Genomic DNA, 20,427 nt, shown 5'->3' with positions numbered 1-20,427 from the left:
CAATGAGTGCAGCGCAGTTGTTATTGCTCGACCACAAGATCATTTACAGACAGTTCACTCTGCAACAATATGTTCATGTCAACGATGTTGCTTTCCACTTTGCTTCTTAATATAAATCCACAAGCTATATTAACACTTAGATTTTGTATCGTACTGTATGCAAACCGCTAGTTTCTTTTCTTATCAAGTTGTGGCTGAAATAAATTGTAAGCTGCTAATGTTAATCGCTAGCTAGCTAATAAATGTACTGAGTTAGCGCAAACGTAGCTAGCTAATACAGTTTGATACCAGTTCCTGGTGTAGGCTTAAATCAGCATGTTTTTAGTACAACTGTGTCTTCTAAATCAGAGATGAATAGGCAAAGCATGAATATATTAGATACATGAAGTAAGGACATTTATAATGTAGCCAAAGACTATAGGGTCCAACTCCCCTGGGAAATGCTGACCAACACTTTGATTACTACCCTGTCACAATAACGCCTCCATAGAGGTTCTAATTCTATGAAAGCCTTCCTGGCCTTTTCATTAGTTGTCATGTCAAACAACACTAACTATAGAATTAGAATAATCGTTCTATTTCCATGATTCCAACAGTTTACCCACGTGTTTAGATCTTAATGATAAGTAATTTACAATATTTGGTTAAAATAAGGTCTAGATGTTTTTATCCATATTGTCCAGCCGTATGTGACGGTGTGGAATTGATTGCAAATGAGATGAACGTTTGATTGAACAGTATAAAAGAATCGGAATGGAGAAAGCCCCATTGAACAAAAAAAAAGAGTAATTTGTGTTGCAATCCTAATGCACAACTGGTAAAGCAAATGTAGAACTTGTATTATTAAATAACACCAAAGATGTAATACTGTCAAATGTGAAAAATATTGTGATATTTTGCCCAAATCGCCAAGCCCTACTGAGAAGTTCAATAAATCACTTGCATTGTCGTAAATACAGGTAAACCACTGCCTCAACACTCTCCGATAGAAGGTTGACACGCTAGAGAACGCAAAACAGTTTTAGGATCAATTCCCATTCTGGTAAAACAAATATGTTTGAGTGAAAAGCAGTTATTTGACCCCATTATGTGTTGAACATAGTTTACAGAAAAATAACTAGTCACTAGTTAGATGGTTATTTGTCACATCCATGACCATGGTGTAATCATAGCTAGCTAACCAGCTGCATACTGGTGAGCTCCGAGTACAGATAGCTATACGCAAATTATTTCGCTAGCTGAGTTTTTATTTTAATTTATTTATATTTTTAAATGGCTTAGAACTCCAATCCTGTTGCTGGCTAGCAATGCCACCTCGGCACAATGTTATTTTGGGGGGGTGGGGTGGGACGTTAGATTAGATTTATTTTTAAGAACCTTCGTTGACGTTTTTTAGTTACTACTGGTTACAGATCTGAGGCAAAATTTTATTTATTTATTATTATTTTCCCCCCAAGGCTTGGAGTTGGTGTATTGATACTTTGACGTAACATACTAATTCAGCGAGTCATTAGGCTACTTCAGACAGTGCAGATAACAGGGAATTGTCAAAGGCTTAGGACCCAATTCCATCCAATCAGATTGCAGATTTCTCAGAACCTGTTTTATAAAGCATCACATTGTTCCATTGGGAAAGGAGATAAGCTTTTGTGCTGACTGTCCCCATCAAGCAGCTGTGTAATTGAGTACCCTGTTGGGTGAGTAATTGAAGGTAGGCCAAGCAGTGGTGGTGTGAGGTTGAACTCTCCTGGGATAGCCTTATCCTCAGGTCCCCTTAAGAGGCTGAAGTGGGGCATAGAGAATGACCAGGGGGGTAATTTTGGGGAGCTAGGCCTACTGTTGCGAAAGACAGCAGATGGAAGACAAAAGGGGATGGAAGGCTCCCTCTGTGTTCTTGTTTCTTTCATCCTAGCTCTGTCTTCTGGAGCGCGAGGGGGGGTACCCCTTTCAATTGAAAGGAGCTGGCATCTCTTCCAGGCTTCCCTCTTCTCTCCACAGTGCATCTGCATGCCTCCCCCTGTAACATACAAACACTTATTCTGTTTTACTCCCTTCCCTCTTCCCCCTCACAGAAAAGGAAGCTAATGACAAATCTAAGAGGCTCTCTCCTTAATTAGTGTTTATGGCTTGTTTTGTCGCCTCCTTAGTTCTTCGTCACAAAGCAGCCGATTGTCTCTGTGGACTATTTGAGAAACCCCCTCCCGTCTCTTGTCAGGTGGTGCTACTGTGCTTAATTGTTAATTGTGTTCCAATTACCCATGGCAATCTGAATTCCTTAATATAATCGTGCCATCAGAACTAAAGGGACTGGCTGGAGCGATTTTATATTTAAGCAAGATGGCACGAGGACATGTTATATGGCCAATATACCACAAACTCCAGAGGTGCCTTATTACTATTATAAACTGGTTACCAACATAATTATAACAGTAAAAATAAATGTTTTGTCATACCCTCTGGTATACGGTCTAATATTCCACGCCCTTCAGCTAATCAACAATCAGTCCTCGAACCACCCAGTTTCTAATGTGTATTATCATTATTGAAAAATTCGACAATCCACAGAGTTTATATTCTCAGCAGGCCCAAAAATGCAGTGTAGGCTGTATTTCCAGAACCTATTAAAATATTTTACTTGGGTAGCCTAATCTTTGGTTATTTCATATTGCCTAGGCTTAAATGTACACTCCCCTATGTATTTATTTGGGCAGTAAAGCTAGAACTTTTAATTTGGCTCTGTAATACAGCATTTTGGATTTGAGTTGAAATTATTTATGAGGCGAAAGTACAGAATGTCACCTTTATTTATTTGAGAGTATTTTCATCGGTTTTTTTTTACTGTTTATTAACTTTGTATATTTGAAGGTGTCAGAAGTATTTTGACAAATTCACTTAGAGTATTACATTTAGTCAAGTTTGGCATTTGATCCCATGTCCATAGCATGCAATCAATGACTGCATAATGCTAGTGACTACAAACTTGTTGGATGCATTTGTGGTCTTATTTTGGTTGTGTTTTGGATAATATTGTGCCCAATTTATAAATTTATGGTAAATAATATCACCTTTTTTATCATGAAATCGAGTAGAATGTTTCTGAACACAATGTGGATGCTACCATGATTACAGATAATCATAAATTAATCTTAAATAATGATGAGTTACAAATGCATGAAGATCATGCGAACCTCTCACCATTACCAATAACAGGGGAGGTGAACATTGTTGTGGGGGGTATGATATTTGTGCGTCTCACTTTCTCACTCATTATTATTCACGATGCATTCATGATTATCCGTAATCATGGTATCATCCACATTAATGCACAACTGTTCAGAAACATATTCTATTCGTATTTACGATAAAGGTGACAATATATTGGGGAGACCTCGCCTGGCTTAACTGGTGTCTCCAGAAATGCAAGCTCTCACATTGTCACTCAATGCATATGTTTATCCCCACTGTACTCACATCCTACCATACCCTTGTCTGTACATTATGCCCTGAATCTATTCTACCACGCCCAGAAATCTGCTCCTTTTTTTCTCGGTTCCCAACGCACTAGACGACAAGTTCTTATAGCCTTGAGCTGTACCCTTATCCTACTCCTCCTCTGGTGATGTAGAGGTTAACCCAGGCCCTGTAGCCCCACAGCATTACAGCTATTCCCCAGGTGCTCTCATTTGTTGAATTATGTAACTAAAAGCCTTGGTTTCATGCATGTTAACATCAGAAGCCTCCTCCCTAAATGTTTTTATTCACTGCTTTGGCACACTCCGCCAACCCTGATGTCCTAGCCATGTCTGAATCCTGGCTTAGGAAGGCCACCAAACATTATGACATTTCCATCCCCAACTACAACATTTTCTGTCAGGATAGAACTGCCAAAGGGGGCGGAATTGTAATCTACTGCAGAGTTCTGTCATACTATCCAGGTCTGTGCCCAAACAGTTCAAGCTTCTACTTTTAAAAATCCACCTTTCCAGAAATAAGTCTCTCACTGTTGCCACTTGTTATAGACCCCCTTCATCTTGGGATATGCTTAGCACCCTGGTTGTCCTACAATCTAAGCAAGCCACCCTCAATTTCACACAAATTATCAAGGAACCTACCAGGTATAACCCTAAATCCGTAAACATGGGCACCCTCTTAGATATCATCCTGTCCAACTTGCTCTCTAAATACACCTCTGCTGTCTTCAACCAGGATCTCAGCGATCATTGCCTGTGTCTGTAATGGGCCCGCAGTCAAACGACCACCCCTCATCACTGTCAAACGCTCCCTAAAACACTTCAGCGAGCAGGCCTTTCTAATCTATCTGGCCCGGATATCCTGGAAGGATATTGACCTCATCCCATCAGTAGAGAATGCCTGGTTGTTCTACAACAGTGCTTTCCTCCTCTTAAATAAGCATGCCCCATTCAAAATAAAAAAAACTAAGAACATATCTAGCCCTTGGTTCATTCCATTCCATTTCACTGCCCTTGACCAGCACAAAAACATCCTGTGGCTTACTGCATTAGCATCAAAGAGCCCCTGCAATATGCAACTTTTCATGGACGTCAGGAACCAATATACACAGTCAAAAGCTAGCTTTTTCAAACAGAAATTTGCATCCTGTAGCACTAATTCCAAAAGGTTTTGGGACACCGTAAAGTCCATGGAGAATAAGAGCACCACCTCCCAGCTGCCCACTGCTCTGAGGCTAGGAAACACGGTCACCACTGATAAATAGGATTTCAATATCCATTTTTCTATGGTTGGCCATGCTTTCCACCTGGCTACCCCTACCCTGGCCAACGGCTCTGCATCCCCCGCAGCAACTTGCCCAGCCCCCCTGTCTCCCTCATCGAGATAGCTGATGTTCTGAAAGAGTTACAATATCTGGATCCCTACAAATCAGCTGGGCTAGACAATCTGGACCCTCTCTTTCTAAAATTATTAGCTGAAATTATTGCAACCCCTATTGCTAGCCTGTTCAACCTCTGTTTCGTATCGTCTGATATCCCCAAAGATTGGAAAGCTGCCACGGTCATCCCCTTTTTCAAAGGAAGAGACACTCTGACCCAAACTGTTACAGACCTTTAGCCAAGTTAACAGATCACCTACGATTTCAAATCCCACCGTACCTTCTCCGCTATGCAATCTGGTTTCCGATCTGGCCGTGGGTGCACTTCAGCCACGCTCAAGGTCCTAAACGATATCATAACTGCCATAGATGAAAGACGGTACTGTGCAGCCATTTCTATCGACCTGGCCAAGGCTTTCGACTCTGCCAATCACAGCATTCTTATCGGCAGACTCAATAGCCTTGGTTTTTCAAGTGACTGCCTCGCCTGGTTCACCAACTACTTTTCAGCGAGTTCAGTTTGTCAAATCGGAGCGCCTGTTATCTGGCCCTCTGGCCGTCTCAATGGGAGTGCCACAGGGTTCAGTTCTCGGCTCGACTCTTTTCTCTGAATATATCAATGATGTCGCTCTTGCTGCTGGTGACTCTAATCCACCTCTATGCAGATGACACCATTTTGTATACATCTGGCCCTCCCTTGGACACTGTGTTAACAAACCTCCAAACGAGCTTCAATGCTTACAACACTCTTTCCGTGGCCTCCAACTTCTCTTAAATGCTAGTAAAACTAAATGCATGCTCTTCAACCGATTGCTGGCCGCCCGCCTAGCATCACTACTCTGGACGGTTCTGACTTAGAATATGTGAACAACTGCAAATACCTAGGTGTCTGGTTAGACAGTAAACTCTCCTTCCAGACTCACATTAAGTATCTCCAATGCAAAATTAAATCTAGAATTTTCTTCCTATTTCTCAAAGCATCCTTCACTCATGCTGCCAAAAATACCCTCGTAAAACTGATTATCCCACCGATCCTCGACTTCGGCGATGTCATTTACAAAATAGCCTCCAACACTACTCAACAACTTGGATGCAGTCTATCACAGTGCGATCCATTTTGTCACAATCCCCATATACTATCCACCACTGTAACCTGTATGCTCACGTTTGCTGGCCCGCGCTACATATGTCGCCAAACCCACTGGCTCCATGTCATCTATAAGTCATTGCTAGGTAAAGCCCCGCCTTATCTCAGCTCACTGGTCACCATAGCAGCACCCACCCGTAGCACGCACTCTAGCAGGTGGTCATCACAAAGCCAACACCTCCTTTTGCCGCCTTCCAGTTCTCTGCTGCCAATGACTGGAACGAATTGCAAAAATCACTGAAGCTGGAGTCTTGTATCTCACTCTCTAACTTTAAGCACCAGCTGTCGGAGCAGCTTACCGATCACTGTACCTGTACACAGCCATCTGTAAATAGCACACCCAACTGCCTCATCCCCATATTACTTTTTGTTCTTTTGCACCCCATTACTGTTGCCTCCATAAAACATTTGATCTCAAATCCAAAAGAGTATAGAGCTAAATTTAAAAGTTTGGGCTTCACTGTACAAATGAATACGGAGGGGAGTTTGTTTTTTTTTTTTTTTTTTTTTTTTTTCAGGTCGTCATCTCTAATTTTGCTGGACTTTTATAAGAAGCAGGGAGTTTTTATGTAGATGGTTACTATGGCTGTTGCCCATATTAGGCTACTTGTGGTTGAGTGCCACAAGGGGCTGCGGTGTCCTCTTGCTTGAATCCCCAATTAAGTTGTGAGGAACCATGCCACTCTTTGCCAGTGTGTAACTTGATGCACACTATGAGAATACACATGAATGGTGTCAGAAGCTCTTCAAAACATGACACACCCACTGTCACTCGCAGGGAGCCCGGCAAGGAGCGGGGCCTAAATCCTGGGAAATTGAATGGCACATGGTTGGAATTAAAGACTGCCATTGTACCCGGCAGCGTGACAGCAATTGAAATTTTCGGCAGCTGCCGGGGTCGAAGCACTATAAACTAGGGGAACGATGGTAATTAGACTTTAAGCACCTAAAAGAACAAGGCTCACCCCCCTTCAATACCCATTCACACGAAGATCTGTCTTTATTGTGCCCTGAGTCAGGGGGACCACATTAACTTCAAGGTTCCTGCAGCTTCCCAGCTCTCCCCTCTTCCCTGTGATCTGTATTGCAATCTGTGTCACCGGTGATTCTCGGGGTCCCCAAGGGCTATTCAAGCTGCCCCAGTAAGTGGCCCCTGTTAATGAGGGACCGCCACCATCTGGGAGTAGTGACAGGGTACCAGAGGAGGGGGGTGACAGGCAGGCGGGCCCCAAACAGGTTGTCCCTCATAGGGGAAGATCAGTTCCTCCCCTTGAGACCGGTCATAAAAAGAGGGAACATGTGGAGTTGATACAGGTGAAGATTGTCTGAAAATGATGCCTGCTCTGTATTCTTTTGTTTCTGAATACAATGATAACTTTGCTGTAGGCCAAGCTGTATTTTGTTGTCCTCAATACTGCACATTTAGAATCTGTAGTAGGGTGGGTTTCTCTGACTGCAGAATAGACACAGGCTCATTGCTTTCATGCTGCTTACATATTTCAAAGGTAAGCACTTTTATTAATAGACAGAGTATCTCATTTCTACACTGAATCAAACACATGGCTGTCGTGTGTGTGTGTGTGTGTGTGTGCACCCAATGGACCTGGCCTATTTGTCTTGGAGCTGACACAGGTCTCGACTCTGTCGCCTTTGATCTTCCTAGAGGCCCATTGCGCCTCTCAAAAGAGCTCATTGTGTCACCATGGCTCATTCTTTGATACCCGGATACCCTCCCCCTGCCTCCCAGCACCGTGCGACTTCCACTGGTTGCCCCATGCAGTTGAGCCAAGACCCTTCCCACAGTGCCACTTTCGCACCCCTCTCAGCTTGCCAGCTGTCCCCTCATCCCCAAAGAAAACCCTCAGAGGCACTGAAGGAGAGGAGTTGGAACAGCACGTGGCGCACCAAACACTTGGAAGTGTGTACGGTCAGGGATGATTGCTTTGGCTGTGCCTTGATAGCTTTTGCTGAGGGTCGCTGAGAACCCACTTCTACAAGCTGCCTTACCGCATCTTGCACATCATTGCCATAGAAGGGCATTTACAGAACAATTCTAATTCCCACATTTTACATGATTGAGTCTTTTGAAGATGCATCAGTAGGGCATTGTCATTGCAGTGTTACCCATCATCAAGCATAATGCCTTGTTCTAAAATAGCTTCACCTGGTGTTTCCTACACTTTGGCAGCTCTCTATCTTTTGAATTGACTCGTTCCTTTCCTGGACTTGTGAGGCTACTAAAAGATCATAATCAAATGTATACTACAAAAATTATGCTAAAATGTTGCGTGATCACCCACCTACAATGTTTGCAAAGCCCCCAAGTGCAAAGCGTATTCAATCTTAATGGTGACAGGTGCGCTATCATTGGCTTCCTCATCAGTAGTTTGCTCTTGCCAAGGGAAAGTGAGAAGGGTGCAGTTGGCTTGGCCCCAGGGAGGAACTGCAGCAAGCGTGTCAGACACTCGCGCTGTTAGTTGACACTGCAGGATTTTGTGTCAGTAATTACATGCCTCCACTGAATCGGGAACTCGTGTCAATACCTGCGTTTCCCGTAAGCATGTCAGGGCACATATACAGAGGCGGTGGATTTACCCTGCTTTCACTTTCAGTGCTCGTCATCACTTTTCATGCATTTGGCATGTCTGTTCTGCTTGAACTTGTAGCTTCTCTGCGGGACTCTCATTTCCCCTTGATTTTGGGTTGGGGTATTTACTGTCATTTACAGTAAAAGCTAAGTCTGACATTGATGCTCCAGAAACCTGATTTCTTTTTTTTTTTCTTTTCTTTTTCCCTTCATTGTAATTGGTTTGGACATGTGTATGCAAGAATTTGCTCAGTTGTATTGGGTAGAGAAGCTGGAAAGGTGTGCTTTTGATGGATCATGCTTTGTACCATGACCTCTGAGGCAGGTCATTATGTGGGCCAGTCACCATTTTTTAATTTCCCAGTTTCTCACTTCCAAACAGGCCCGCAGATCTAAACATGCCCACCTCCACAACTATGCACTCAAGCACGTGCTTGTAGTGAAACGGTGCCTCTTTAACCTTTCCCCCTTTCCAGTCTCATACAGGAGAAAATGTATTTCCACACCTGTAAAAATGTGTAGAGCCCTTTTGAAGTGGGCACACACCCGATAGATAGCCTGACTTTCTTAGAGTCAACTATACTGATTATACATGTCCAAAAGACTCAACTGCTTTGCTTCACTTGGCTTTTGTGTTTACTTTACTTGTCCATTGTGGGGCTTCTAAGTGGCGCAGCGGTCTGGCACTGCATCTCCATGCAAGAGGTCTCACTGCAGTCCCTGGTTCAAATCCAGGCTGCATCACATCTGGCTGTGGTTGGGAGTCCCATAGGGCGGTGCACAATTGGCCCAGCATCATCCGGGTTTGGTTGGTGGAGGCCATTGTTGTAAATAAGAATTTGTTCTTAACTGACTTGCCTAGTTTAATTTAATTTGAGTGTTTATTCTCGCTATCGGTCCTGTAACCTCAATTATGACTTGTAAGAGAGCTTCAAATAATGTGTTTTTTAAAAAATGGTGAATAAGGGTCATCTGAGGGAAAATCATTGTCCACCCCCCACTGAGCTGTTAATCATGTACCGGTAATAATAGTAGAATAATAGTGAAGACATTACAACTATGAAATAACACACATGGAATCATGTAGTAACCAAAAAAGTGTTAAACAAATAAATCAAAATTAATTTTATATTTGAGTTTTTTTAAAGTACCTACTCTTTGCCTTGACAGCTTTGCACACTCTTGGCATTCTCTCAACCAGCATAATGAGGTAGTCACCTGGAATACATTTCAATTAACAGGTGTGCCTGGTTGAAAGTTAATTTTGTGGAATTTCTTTCCTTCTTAATATGTTTGAGCCAATCATTTGTGTTGTGACAAGGTAGGGGTAGGATACAGAACATAGTCTTTTACCAAACGGGGCTAAGTCCATATTATGGCAAGAACAGCTCAAATAAGTGAAGAGAAACGACAGTTCATCATTGTGAGACAAAGGTAAGTCAGTCCAGAAGATTCCAAGAACTGAGAAAGTTTACTTCAAGTGCAGTCGCAAAAACCCTCAAGCGCTATGATGAAACTGGCTCTCATGAGGACCACCACAGGAAAAGAAGACCCAGAGTTGCCTCTGCTGTAGAGAATAAATTCATTAGAGTTACCAGACTCAGAAATTGCAGCCCAAATAAATGCTTCAGAGTTCAAGTAACAGACACATCTCAACATCAGCTGTTCAGAGGAGACTGACTCAGGCCTTCATGGTCGAATTGCTGTAAAGAAACCAGTACTAAAGACACCACACACGGATGATCTCCGCATGTGGAGTTCCCCTCAGTGAAGCATAGAGGAGGATGTGTGCTTTGCTTGTGACACGGTCTGATTTATTTAGAATTCAAGGCACACTTAACTAGCATTCTGCAGCGATACGCCATCCCATCTGGTTTGTGCTTAGTCCCACTATCATTTGTTTTTCAACGGGACAATGACTCAAAACACACCTCCAGGCTGTGTAAGGGCTATTTGACCAAGGAGAGTGATGGAGTGCATCAGATGACTGGGCCTCCACAATCACCCAACCTCAACCCAATTAAGTTGGTTTGGGATGAGTTGGATTGCAGAGTGAAGGAAAAGCAGCCAACAAGTGCTCAGCATATGTGGGAACTCCTTCCCCATGAAGCTGGTTGAGAGACTGCCAAGAGTGTGCAAAGCTGTCAAGGCCTAGGGTGGCTACTTTAAAGAATTTATATTATATTTAGATTTGTTCAACACTTTTTTTGGTTACTATATGATTCCATATGTGTTTTTTCATAGTTTTGATGTCTTCACTATTATTATACAAGGTAGAAAATAGTAAAAAATTAAGAAACCCTTGAATGAGTAGGTGTGTTCAAACTTTTGACTGGTACTGTATAATTTAAGACAGGCTTATAATGTGCTTTCTAATTTCTCTCATGAAATTGATTAGGACTTTATTTTCAGAAAGGTGTGGGCTGACCACTCATTGAGCACGCCTCGCTAGGAACTAGTTCACCTTAACACGCTCCTGGTTTGTGAATGCGCCGCAAGGTTGTGATGGCCAGATTATTTTTGTTTGTCTTCAGGCATTTGTTGGCTCTCTGGGGTAATAACCCTTGGACGTGCTTCTTGCTGGCACGAACTGCAATTCCCGCCACATTTTGGAGCCAAAATACTCATTATCAGGGATGACGGAAGGGGCCCTAAAGCAAACATGACCTGGATGGCCTCTATTGCTGCGCTTCGTTTGCTGGAGCAGTATGCAAACTCACTTTCCACACTCTCATTTTACGCTAGAGCCAGCAGTTAATGATGCACATTGGCCATTATGCAAGCTTCTTATTAACAGATCAAGCCTCTTATGTTGATGACCAAGGACTTGTTAGGTCTTGCCGAAGTTGTTTAACCATAACACGGGGATAAGTTTCTGAAATTGCAAAGCTTCGTTTGGCTCAGTGAGCCGTTGGCCTGTCAACTGTCTCTGTCCTGAGAATTAACTTCTGTAATCATCACCTAATGACCAAACCATCCTGGATCGACCATCCATCCAACCAACCAGATCAGATTGCATGGTCAGTTACCCGACTTGCATTAAAGGCCCTGTCCTGTCAAAATCAAAATTGTGGATATATATTTTTTTATAACCTGTGATGAAATGAACATCACAAGTGTTTTTAATTTTTTTAAATTTTATTTTAAATTGAACTTTATTTAAATAGGCAAGTCAGTTAAGAACAAATTATTATTTACAATGACGGCCTCCCAATCACAGCCGGTTGTGATACAGCCTGGACTCTAACCAGGGTCTGTAGTGACGCCTCTAGCTCTGAAATACAGCGCCTTAGACTGCTGCGCCACTCGGGAGCAGAAGAGTTGACTAGCCAGCCATAGGCTTGTTTCCTGTACAGCAGAAGAGTGTGGGTAGATGGATAATCAATAGCTAACAGAATCGTATAGCTAAAACAACAATCTTGTTTAGGAAAAGCAGTGTGTCCAGTAGGTTGCCATAGTGTCATAACAGCAGGACGAGTAGCATGGAACCCTTGGATGCTGGGTAAGTCGATGATGGCCTGTCATCTGAGTCAACATAGGGAAGGAATGTGGCCTTTAATTTTGCCCTGTGCTGGCATTGGAAAGGCCTTAAAAAACCTGTGTGGTTCTGAATCCAGTGCCAGCATACACCCACATGAGGCATCTTTGGCATTTACTTCAGTTGTTCTAGTAAACTCCTGTCATCTGAGCAAACAAGGGTTTCTTCCTCCCTCCAACCCTCCTACTCTGTTGGGGCCTGTCCAGTCTGAGATGGGTGTGGCAGGATGGGCATCTGCTAAGCCCAAATATGGGAAAAATGCTTATCGTGCAACCCAACCCCTTTTTATCCAGTCTACCATTCTTACACAGAGGAGTTTAACTAGCATCACAATGTGTCAATGTCTTGCTATTAGTATTTTAGATATTTGACATGATGCAAGCCACCGTGCCAGTATGTCATACATTTTTCTATTGAAACAAAAAATTACATGCACACAGACACTTTGTCAGTCTGCAGATGTGATGGCCCACAGCCTTCCCTCTGCTGGGGTTTTAATTGCCCTACTCACCCACTAGTAAGCCTCTTTTGTTGGCCAGTTCACATAGTAGACTACACTTCATTGTGAGCCGGTGCTAGGTAACAATGTTTTGCAGTATGTTTTTAGGTGTGTGTTGCTATACAATAACATTTATGTACATCCAAGCCTCATGCCTTCCGCCTAGTATTATAGTAGTGTTCTCCTACATGCCCCCTCTTGTGCTGCTCTGCTCTGCTTAATTCCTATCCCCAGGCGTCAAAGTAATCAAACATGCCAGAGATTTACCGAAGAAGGGAGTGTGTGTATGTGTGTCGTAGAGGTTTACATAACTGTAGTGGAGAGAGGCAGGGATTGAAATCCTTAGGCTAGCCACCGAAGTGTTCGTAAGTCCAAGCAGTGTAAAAAATATATTTTCGGGAAGGAAAAAAACAACACTTTCAGTGTAAACTTTAAATGACTAAAACCAGATATAAAGTATGTAGACTAGATAATGGACTTTTTTTGTTTTATAATATAATCTTTGCGAACTATCAATCAACAAAATAAAAGCTAGATGGGGAGAATTTAAAATTCCAAAAACAATTTAATTTAGCAGTATTTATTATGTTTCAGCAAAATAACAAAGCATTAGCCATGGCAAAATGCATAGAATTGCAGGAAATTTGCTTTAAAACATTTTCTCTCAGCTCAATGGCAGAATATGCACACTGAACAAAAATATAGACGCAACATGTAAAGTGCTGGTCCCATGTTTCATAAGCTGAAATACAATATCCCAGAAATGTTCCATACGCACAAAAAGTGTTTCTCTCAAATGTTGTGCACAAATTTGTTATCCCTGTTGGTGAGCATTTTATCCTTTTGTCAAGATAATCCATCCACCTAAAAGGTGTGGCTTATCAAGAAGCTGATTGAACATGATCATTACACAGGGTGCACCTTCTACTAGGGACTGTAAAAGGCCACTCTAAAATGTGCCATTTTGTCAGGCAACAATGTCACTAACATCTCAAGTCTTGAGGGAGTGTGCAATTGGCATGCTGACTGCAGGAATGTCCACCAGAGCTGTGTTCAGAGAATTGAATGTTAATTTTTCTACCATAAGCCGCGTGCAACGTTGTTTTATAGAATTTGGCAGTATGTCCAAACGGCTTCACAACTGCAGACTGCGTGTAACCATGCCAGCCTAGGACCTCCACATCCTCCCTTTTCACTTGCGGAGGGGCTTTTTGTGGGGAAAGACCCATTCTGATTGGCTGGGACTGGCTCTACATTTGGTGGACCTGGCTCCCAAGTGCTAAGTGGGTGGTTGGCCTCCCCCTCCCATCGCAGGCCCACACCCTTGCCCAGTCATGTGAAATCCATGGATTAGGGCCTAATGAATTTATTTCAATTGACTGATTTCCTTATAACTCAACAACATTTTTTGAAATTGTTACATGTTGTGTTTCTATTTTTGTTCAGTGTAGAATCACACATTTTTGCAGTTTTAAAGCACATTTTCTATCTCCGCTCCATGGAGAAATGTGTAAAAATGCAGGAAATGGGCTTAAAAATGTAAAACATTCTCTACACCTCCAAGATGGGGGGTCTCCAATTCCGACCACCTAAGTCCCGTTTTGATAAAAAATAAGAGGGAGGAAGAATGATAAGTTAATATGACCATGATGCGGTTAGCAGTATGTGTTGGTGTCTCGGCTTCCTGTATGTACTGTAGCTAGATTGACATTTGTCTTCGGTGATTAACAAGCTTTAACACTCTGTCCAAGCCAGAAACTGATAGCAAGAGATGAAATTAATTCCGATTAGTCTTGGCTTAGCCAATCGCCAAAGTCGACTCATCAATAGCCCAAAGGACTTTGTAAATAGGCACTTTTTTGGTGCAGGTGCTATGCTGGTTTCTGTTTGTCCGTCAAGATGTTTTCTGTGGGAGTAGGCTAGTGTGTTTATTGATGTGGTAGCTATGTTTGACCCACTGAAGAGGAGGCTGATGTCTTGTGTGAAGCCATTGTTTTTATTCGTTTAGCTCCTTTCCCTAGTCTACACCTGGATTTACAAAAGAGCCTTTTCTATGCGGTCACGGATGATTTGATATCCATCCGAGCCCACCGACGTGTAGGACAGCTAGTTCTAGCACAATGGTTTCAGAATGTGATTGTCATTTGTTGTTTTCTGTTTTTGTTTCGTTCACAGAATGGGACAAAGAAATCGTGGGACTTCATGCGAACACATGACAGGTGAGCTTCTATCTGCCATTGACCTGTTTCATTGTTGGTAAGAAAATTCTGTGCCAAAGCTTGACACACCCATTCACACTCTTCAATTGTTTCACCACCTCATCACCCTCGCTGTCAGCTGAGGAGTCGTCCCTAATGGTCAGTGGTCAAGAAGTGAAAACTTTTAAATTAACACATGGCTCCCCTCTGTCGCTTTTCCGAATGGCTTCCCATACCGTTCACTTTGACGTGTTACCTAGTAACCTCAAAAATACAATATTAATGCCATTTCAATGAGCTTGGGAAAGAGCCAACATCCTGACAATTTCTTCCTTCAGTCGATATAAGCTCTGGGTATTTATCGTGGAGATTTAAAAACTGAGGTGTGTTTACACGATTGTAACCACTTTTTATATATCAGAGTAAAGTCACTCCAGTCCCATCACCACAGCTTTGGTCGCATGCTGTTATTCACTTATGCATATCTGAAAGGGGCTCTTTGCTTTGTTTAAGTCTTATCAGTCTGAATAAGTGGATGATGGTAAGCACATGGTAATACCGCCGACTGCAGGGTAAAACGTCTGTTTTGATCCACATTACCAGTACAGAGGAAGGTAGAAACTACTCTCCCACCGAAGAAGCTTTAATTCACCAAATAAGTATCACCTTTGAGGGTCCCGGTGTCGGACAAATCATGACTCCCTCCTTGTCTGTCATTGACCTTTCAGGAAGCAATCACTTCTCATAAAATGGCCACCCTATAAATTGCCAAAATACAATAACATTCTGGGTGAAACAAGGTGGTCTTATTTGTGGACTTATTACACTGTTGAACCATGACTATAAAATCCTGACGAACGACGAGTGGAAGGGTAATATCGCACCTTGGTGTCAAAGCACATCGCCAGGCTCCCACCTGCTATTCAGAGAGCAGTAGTATTGTGCCCTTGGGGTACTTCATGGGCCGTTTAAGCCCTCATTCCTGCATCTCCCCCCACCAACTCCTGAGAGATCATTCATTTTACTGGGAAAGGATGGCGTGATGGAGAAAAGAGCAGTAAACTGAAAAATGCCAGTGAAAAAGCCCCCCGGCACATCCGAATCTGGCCTTCAGTCCAAGTGCCTCCGCAGACATTTCCAGAGTGGACGATGACAGAACCATGGGGTTAACGTCTAGGAGTTGGTTTGCATAATGGTCCTTTTTGTAAAGGGTAAACGGATGTTTCTCATTAGAGAAATATTGGCCTGCACCTTTAATCAGTGTTCAAAAAATGGTATGGAAATTCTTGTTTAAAGTGGAGGCAAGACTTGGGTGGGTTCCAATGGAGATGTGACGGTAAAAGTGGAGGTTGTTTCAGGTTTCCTCTCTGAAGAAAAGGTCAGGAAACGGACCAAATTTATGACTGAGAAGGGATCGAATATCTGCATGGAATAATCTATATGGGTGTGCTTTGTATTGAGCAATCAGTATCTTTAATTATTTTCACACTGAGCTGAGCCAAGCTGAATTGTACTGTTGTGCTGGCCTGGTTAGGCCTACTTATCTACCATAGTTGCTGGAACCATGCGAGAAAGGACAATGTAAAAATAAAAAGAGCTGAGCCAGTGCTGTTTGGTTCAGCACATTAATGTGAAAAGGGTATTTGATAGTTCATTAGGGCTGGGAATTGCCAGATATGATATCACAATACTTAAAGTTGAAGTCGGAAGTTTACATTTCACATAGACCTTAGCCAAATACATTTAAACTCAGTTTTTCCACAATTCCTGACATTTAATCCTAGTAAAAGTTATCTGTCTTAGGTCAGTTAGGATCCCCACTTTATTTTAAGAATGTGAAATGTCAGAATAATATTAGATTTTTCTGCTTTTATTTCTTTCATCACATTCCCAGTAGGTCAGAAGTTTACATACTAATTGAGTGAATTTGGTAGCGTTGCCTTTAAATTGTTTAACTTGGGCCAAATGTTTTGGGTAGACTTCCACAAGCTTCCCACAATAAGTTGGGTGAATTTTGGCCCATTCCTCCTGACAGAGCTGGTGTAACTGAGTTAAGTTTGTAGGCCTCCTTGCTCGCACATGCTTTTTCAGTTCTGCCCACAAATTTTCTATGGGATTGAGGTCAAGTCTTTGTGATGGCCACTCCAATACCTTGACTTTTTGTTGTCCGTAAGCCATTTTGTCACAACTTTGGAAGTATGCTTGGTGTCATTGTCCATTTGGAAGACCCATTTGCGACCAAGCTTTAACTTCCTGAACTGATGTCTTGATGTTGCTTCAATATAGCCACATAATTCTTCTCCCTTATGATGCCATCTATTTTGTGAAGTGCACCCGTCCCTCCTGCAGCAAAGCACCCCCCACATGATGCTGCCACCACCGTGCGGTTGGAATGGTGTTCTTCGGGTTGCAAGCCTCCCCCTTTTTCCTCCAAACATAACGATGGTCATTATGGCCAAACAGTTCTATTTTTGTTTCATCAGACCAGAGGACATTTCTCAAAAGTGTGATCTTTGTCCCCATGTGCAGTTGTAAACTGTAGTCTGCCATTTTGTATGACGGTTTTGGAGCAGTGGTTTCTTCCTTGCTGAGCGACCTTTCAGGTTATGTCGATATAGGACTCGTTTTTACTGTGGATATAGATAATTTTGTACCCGTTTCCTCCAGGATCTTCACAAGGTCCTTTGCTGCTGTTCTGGGATTGATCTGCACTTTTCACACCAAAGTACGTTCATCTCTAGGAGACAGAACGCATTGCTTTCCTGAGCGGTATGACAGCTGCCTGGTTCTATGGTGTTTATACTTGCGTACTATTGTTTGTACAGACGAACGTGGTACCTTCGGGCATTTGGAATTTGCGCCCAAGGATGAACCAGGCTTGTGGAGGTCTACAATTATTTTGTCGTGAAGTATTGGCTGATTTCTTTTGATTTTCCCATGATGTCAAGTAGAGACACTGAGTTAAGGTAGGCCTTGAAACACATCCACAGGTATACCTCCAATTGACTCAAATGATGTCAATTAGCCTACCAGAAGCTTCTAAAGCCATGACATCATTTTCTGGAATTTTCCAAGCTGTTTTAAAGGCACAGTCAACTTAGATTATTTGACTATCACAATTCCAGTGGGTCAGAAGTTGACATACACTGTCTGTAAACAATTGTTGGAAAAATTACTCGTGTCCATGGACAAAGTAGATGTCCTAACAGTTTGTTAATAAGAAATTTGTGGAGTGGTTGAAAAAATAGTTTTAATGACTCCAACCTCAGTGTATGTAAACTTCTGACTTCAACTGTAGGTGCGGAAACGATATGTATTGCGATTCTCACGAATCTCCCTATTTTTATTTGTATTTAATTTTTTATTTGATAGCGGTTTTGATGTTCCAAACATATTGCTCACTATATGTCGAGATGAGAGAGAATTTGTTTTGATCAGTCATGGAAATAAAAGTGCTGAAAACGTTTTGGCTCACTATTTAAAGAGAATATGGAGAACAAGCTATAAGATGAAAAATATGGGAGTTTTGGCATAGGTACAGCCGACTCGCGCTAGCTGAAAGACCATTTTTGCTTGATCCAACAATGCTGTCTGGAGGCTCTGTACAGAGGGTGTGACGCAATTGCGGAACCTCCGGAGGCTTGAAGGAGCTAGATTGAGCTCTGTACTGACGTGCGCCTTCCAAATTTTGCAACAATGCGGAGGGCACCGTATTTCTCCGTATAGGTCCACATTGACATAATTGGTTGACAGAAGGTCGGTGGCGGTACCTCCTGTATAAACACACTCACTTCCTTGATATTTAATAATAATAATAATAATAACATTTTTCTAAAAAGCAGTTGTTAATTTGTCATTGTGTGTAGATTGAGGGGGGAAAACAAATCAATCCATTTTAGAATTAGGTTCTAACATAACAAATTGTGGGAAAAGTTGAGGGGTCTGAACTTTCCAAATGCACTGCATTTACTTACATAACTCAGTGTTATGTTAGCACATTTGTTTATTGGAGTATTTGTAACGGCATGTGTTTATTGTGCTGATTTTTAAAGAGTGTATTTGTGGGGGCTTTTGCATGTGTGTTTGGGTGTGTTTTAATGGGGGAGCGGTGAAGGGTATAGCCATTAGAAGTAGCATCTGTTCATGTCATTACGACCACTACAGCAGTCCTTTGTGCTGCACTAGTCCTCACCATGGGCCCTGGGAAGGTAAGAGTAGAGAGCCCAGAGTTTGTTTCAATCTGAAGGGATGGGGGAGAATAGTTGTAATGGTGTGACTTGGAAAGGGAGAGAACACTCTTAAATTTTAGTTTGGAGTGGGCATCCATTCCCATCTCATTAATTGAAAGATTTTCTTAATTATTTTTGTTCTTTTGGTAGTTTAGGAGAGAATTTTGCATTTTATCTGAAGGGACATCCAATTAACACACATACATTAGGGTCATGTTGGATTCAAACCCACAACTACTGTTCTAAGCAACCATGCACCTTCCAACTAAGCCAACTGAAGCATCGCTTCTTAGAGGATTGTGATCTGTCCTCATCACTCATGTATGATACTATGCCCGATACTGTTCCCTGATGGCTAGCCAGAAGCCCCACGGAGAAGGCCACAAGCCTAACTGTGCGTGAAATGTTCAGAGAGCCCGTTTAACCATTAGCATAGGTTTTGGGGGGGAAGCGGCGTTGAACAGTCGACAAGCCCGGGCCTGCGCTTTGGGGTAAAAGCAGCAGGCTGGTTTGTCCCACTTCAGCCCTGATCTGGCCTAGCCATACCGTACACTGGCCCTATGTCCCTTCCTCCTTTTGCTAACACTGAACTGAGCCTGGGGTACATTTGATCAAATGTTTGTAAAACAAAATCAATAAAAATCAGAAATCCACATTGGAAATAGAAAACCTGCAGCTTTTGAATTTACTTTCTAAATTCACTGAATTTAAATGGAATTGATCGCCTCAGTCTCCCATCCTCCTACTGGAGGGCAAAGGGCTCAGCTCCTCGGAAGGGACCTCCTCTTCTTGAGCAGGGATGATGGAAAGGAGGCAGGAAGGAAGGAAGGAAGATAGAGGGCCCTAAAATGGAACATAGCCTTTCTTAATCAGTGCCCTGAGGCCAAAATCAATCATCATGTCTGGCGATAAAGAACTTTCCCCACCCAGGCTCCTTTTTATAATGATTATGTGTGTACTGTATGTGCAGGGTTTCCTTCAGCTGGCTTTTGGACGATTTAAAAAAATAAATGAGAAAGATAAATAAAATTGCCACCGGTCAACATAAATACATTTGACTGGTCAAGGTTATCGGTATATAGGTTAATTTGCATAATTGAGTGGAATTAAATTAGTGTGTGTGTATTTTCATTAGTCGTTATGATTCTTATCACACAGTATACAGATAGTCTAGTTTGAGCGGAAAATCTGTAAGAACGCGAGCTGCTGCTACAGGTCCTGTTATAAATGCACGTTTCACTCCAGCAACAATTCGAAATGCAATTGTGTGTTAACGGTTTGGACACCACTATTAAAGAGCTACTATTTTCTCCCATCTCTTATGAGGCATGTCTTACATTGTTTCGAAGTAGCCGAGAAAATTTGTTTCTAGAAACATGG

At 42.3% G+C, this 20,427-nt stretch overlaps 1 protein-coding gene across 1 annotated transcript in view; it reads left to right on the top strand.

The window, feature by feature from the left end:
• nudt14 (nudix (nucleoside diphosphate linked moiety X)-type motif 14) overlaps window positions 1–20,427 on the top strand; it is an 86,331-nt gene that overhangs the window by 37,705 nt on the left and 28,199 nt on the right. Inside the window, exon 2 of the mRNA XM_064925054.1 lies at window positions 14,796–14,839. Coding sequence (XP_064781126.1) covers window positions 14,796–14,839 — 44 coding nt within the window. The remainder of the gene's footprint in view (window positions 1–14,795; window positions 14,840–20,427) is intronic.

The sequence above is a fragment of the Oncorhynchus masou genome, chromosome 19 (genome assembly GCF_036934945.1).
Source record: "Oncorhynchus masou masou isolate Uvic2021 chromosome 19, UVic_Omas_1.1, whole genome shotgun sequence".
NCBI classification, from domain to species: Eukaryota; Metazoa; Chordata; class Actinopteri; order Salmoniformes; family Salmonidae; genus Oncorhynchus; species Oncorhynchus masou.
This window is presented reverse-complemented; position numbering and strand designations above follow the sequence as displayed.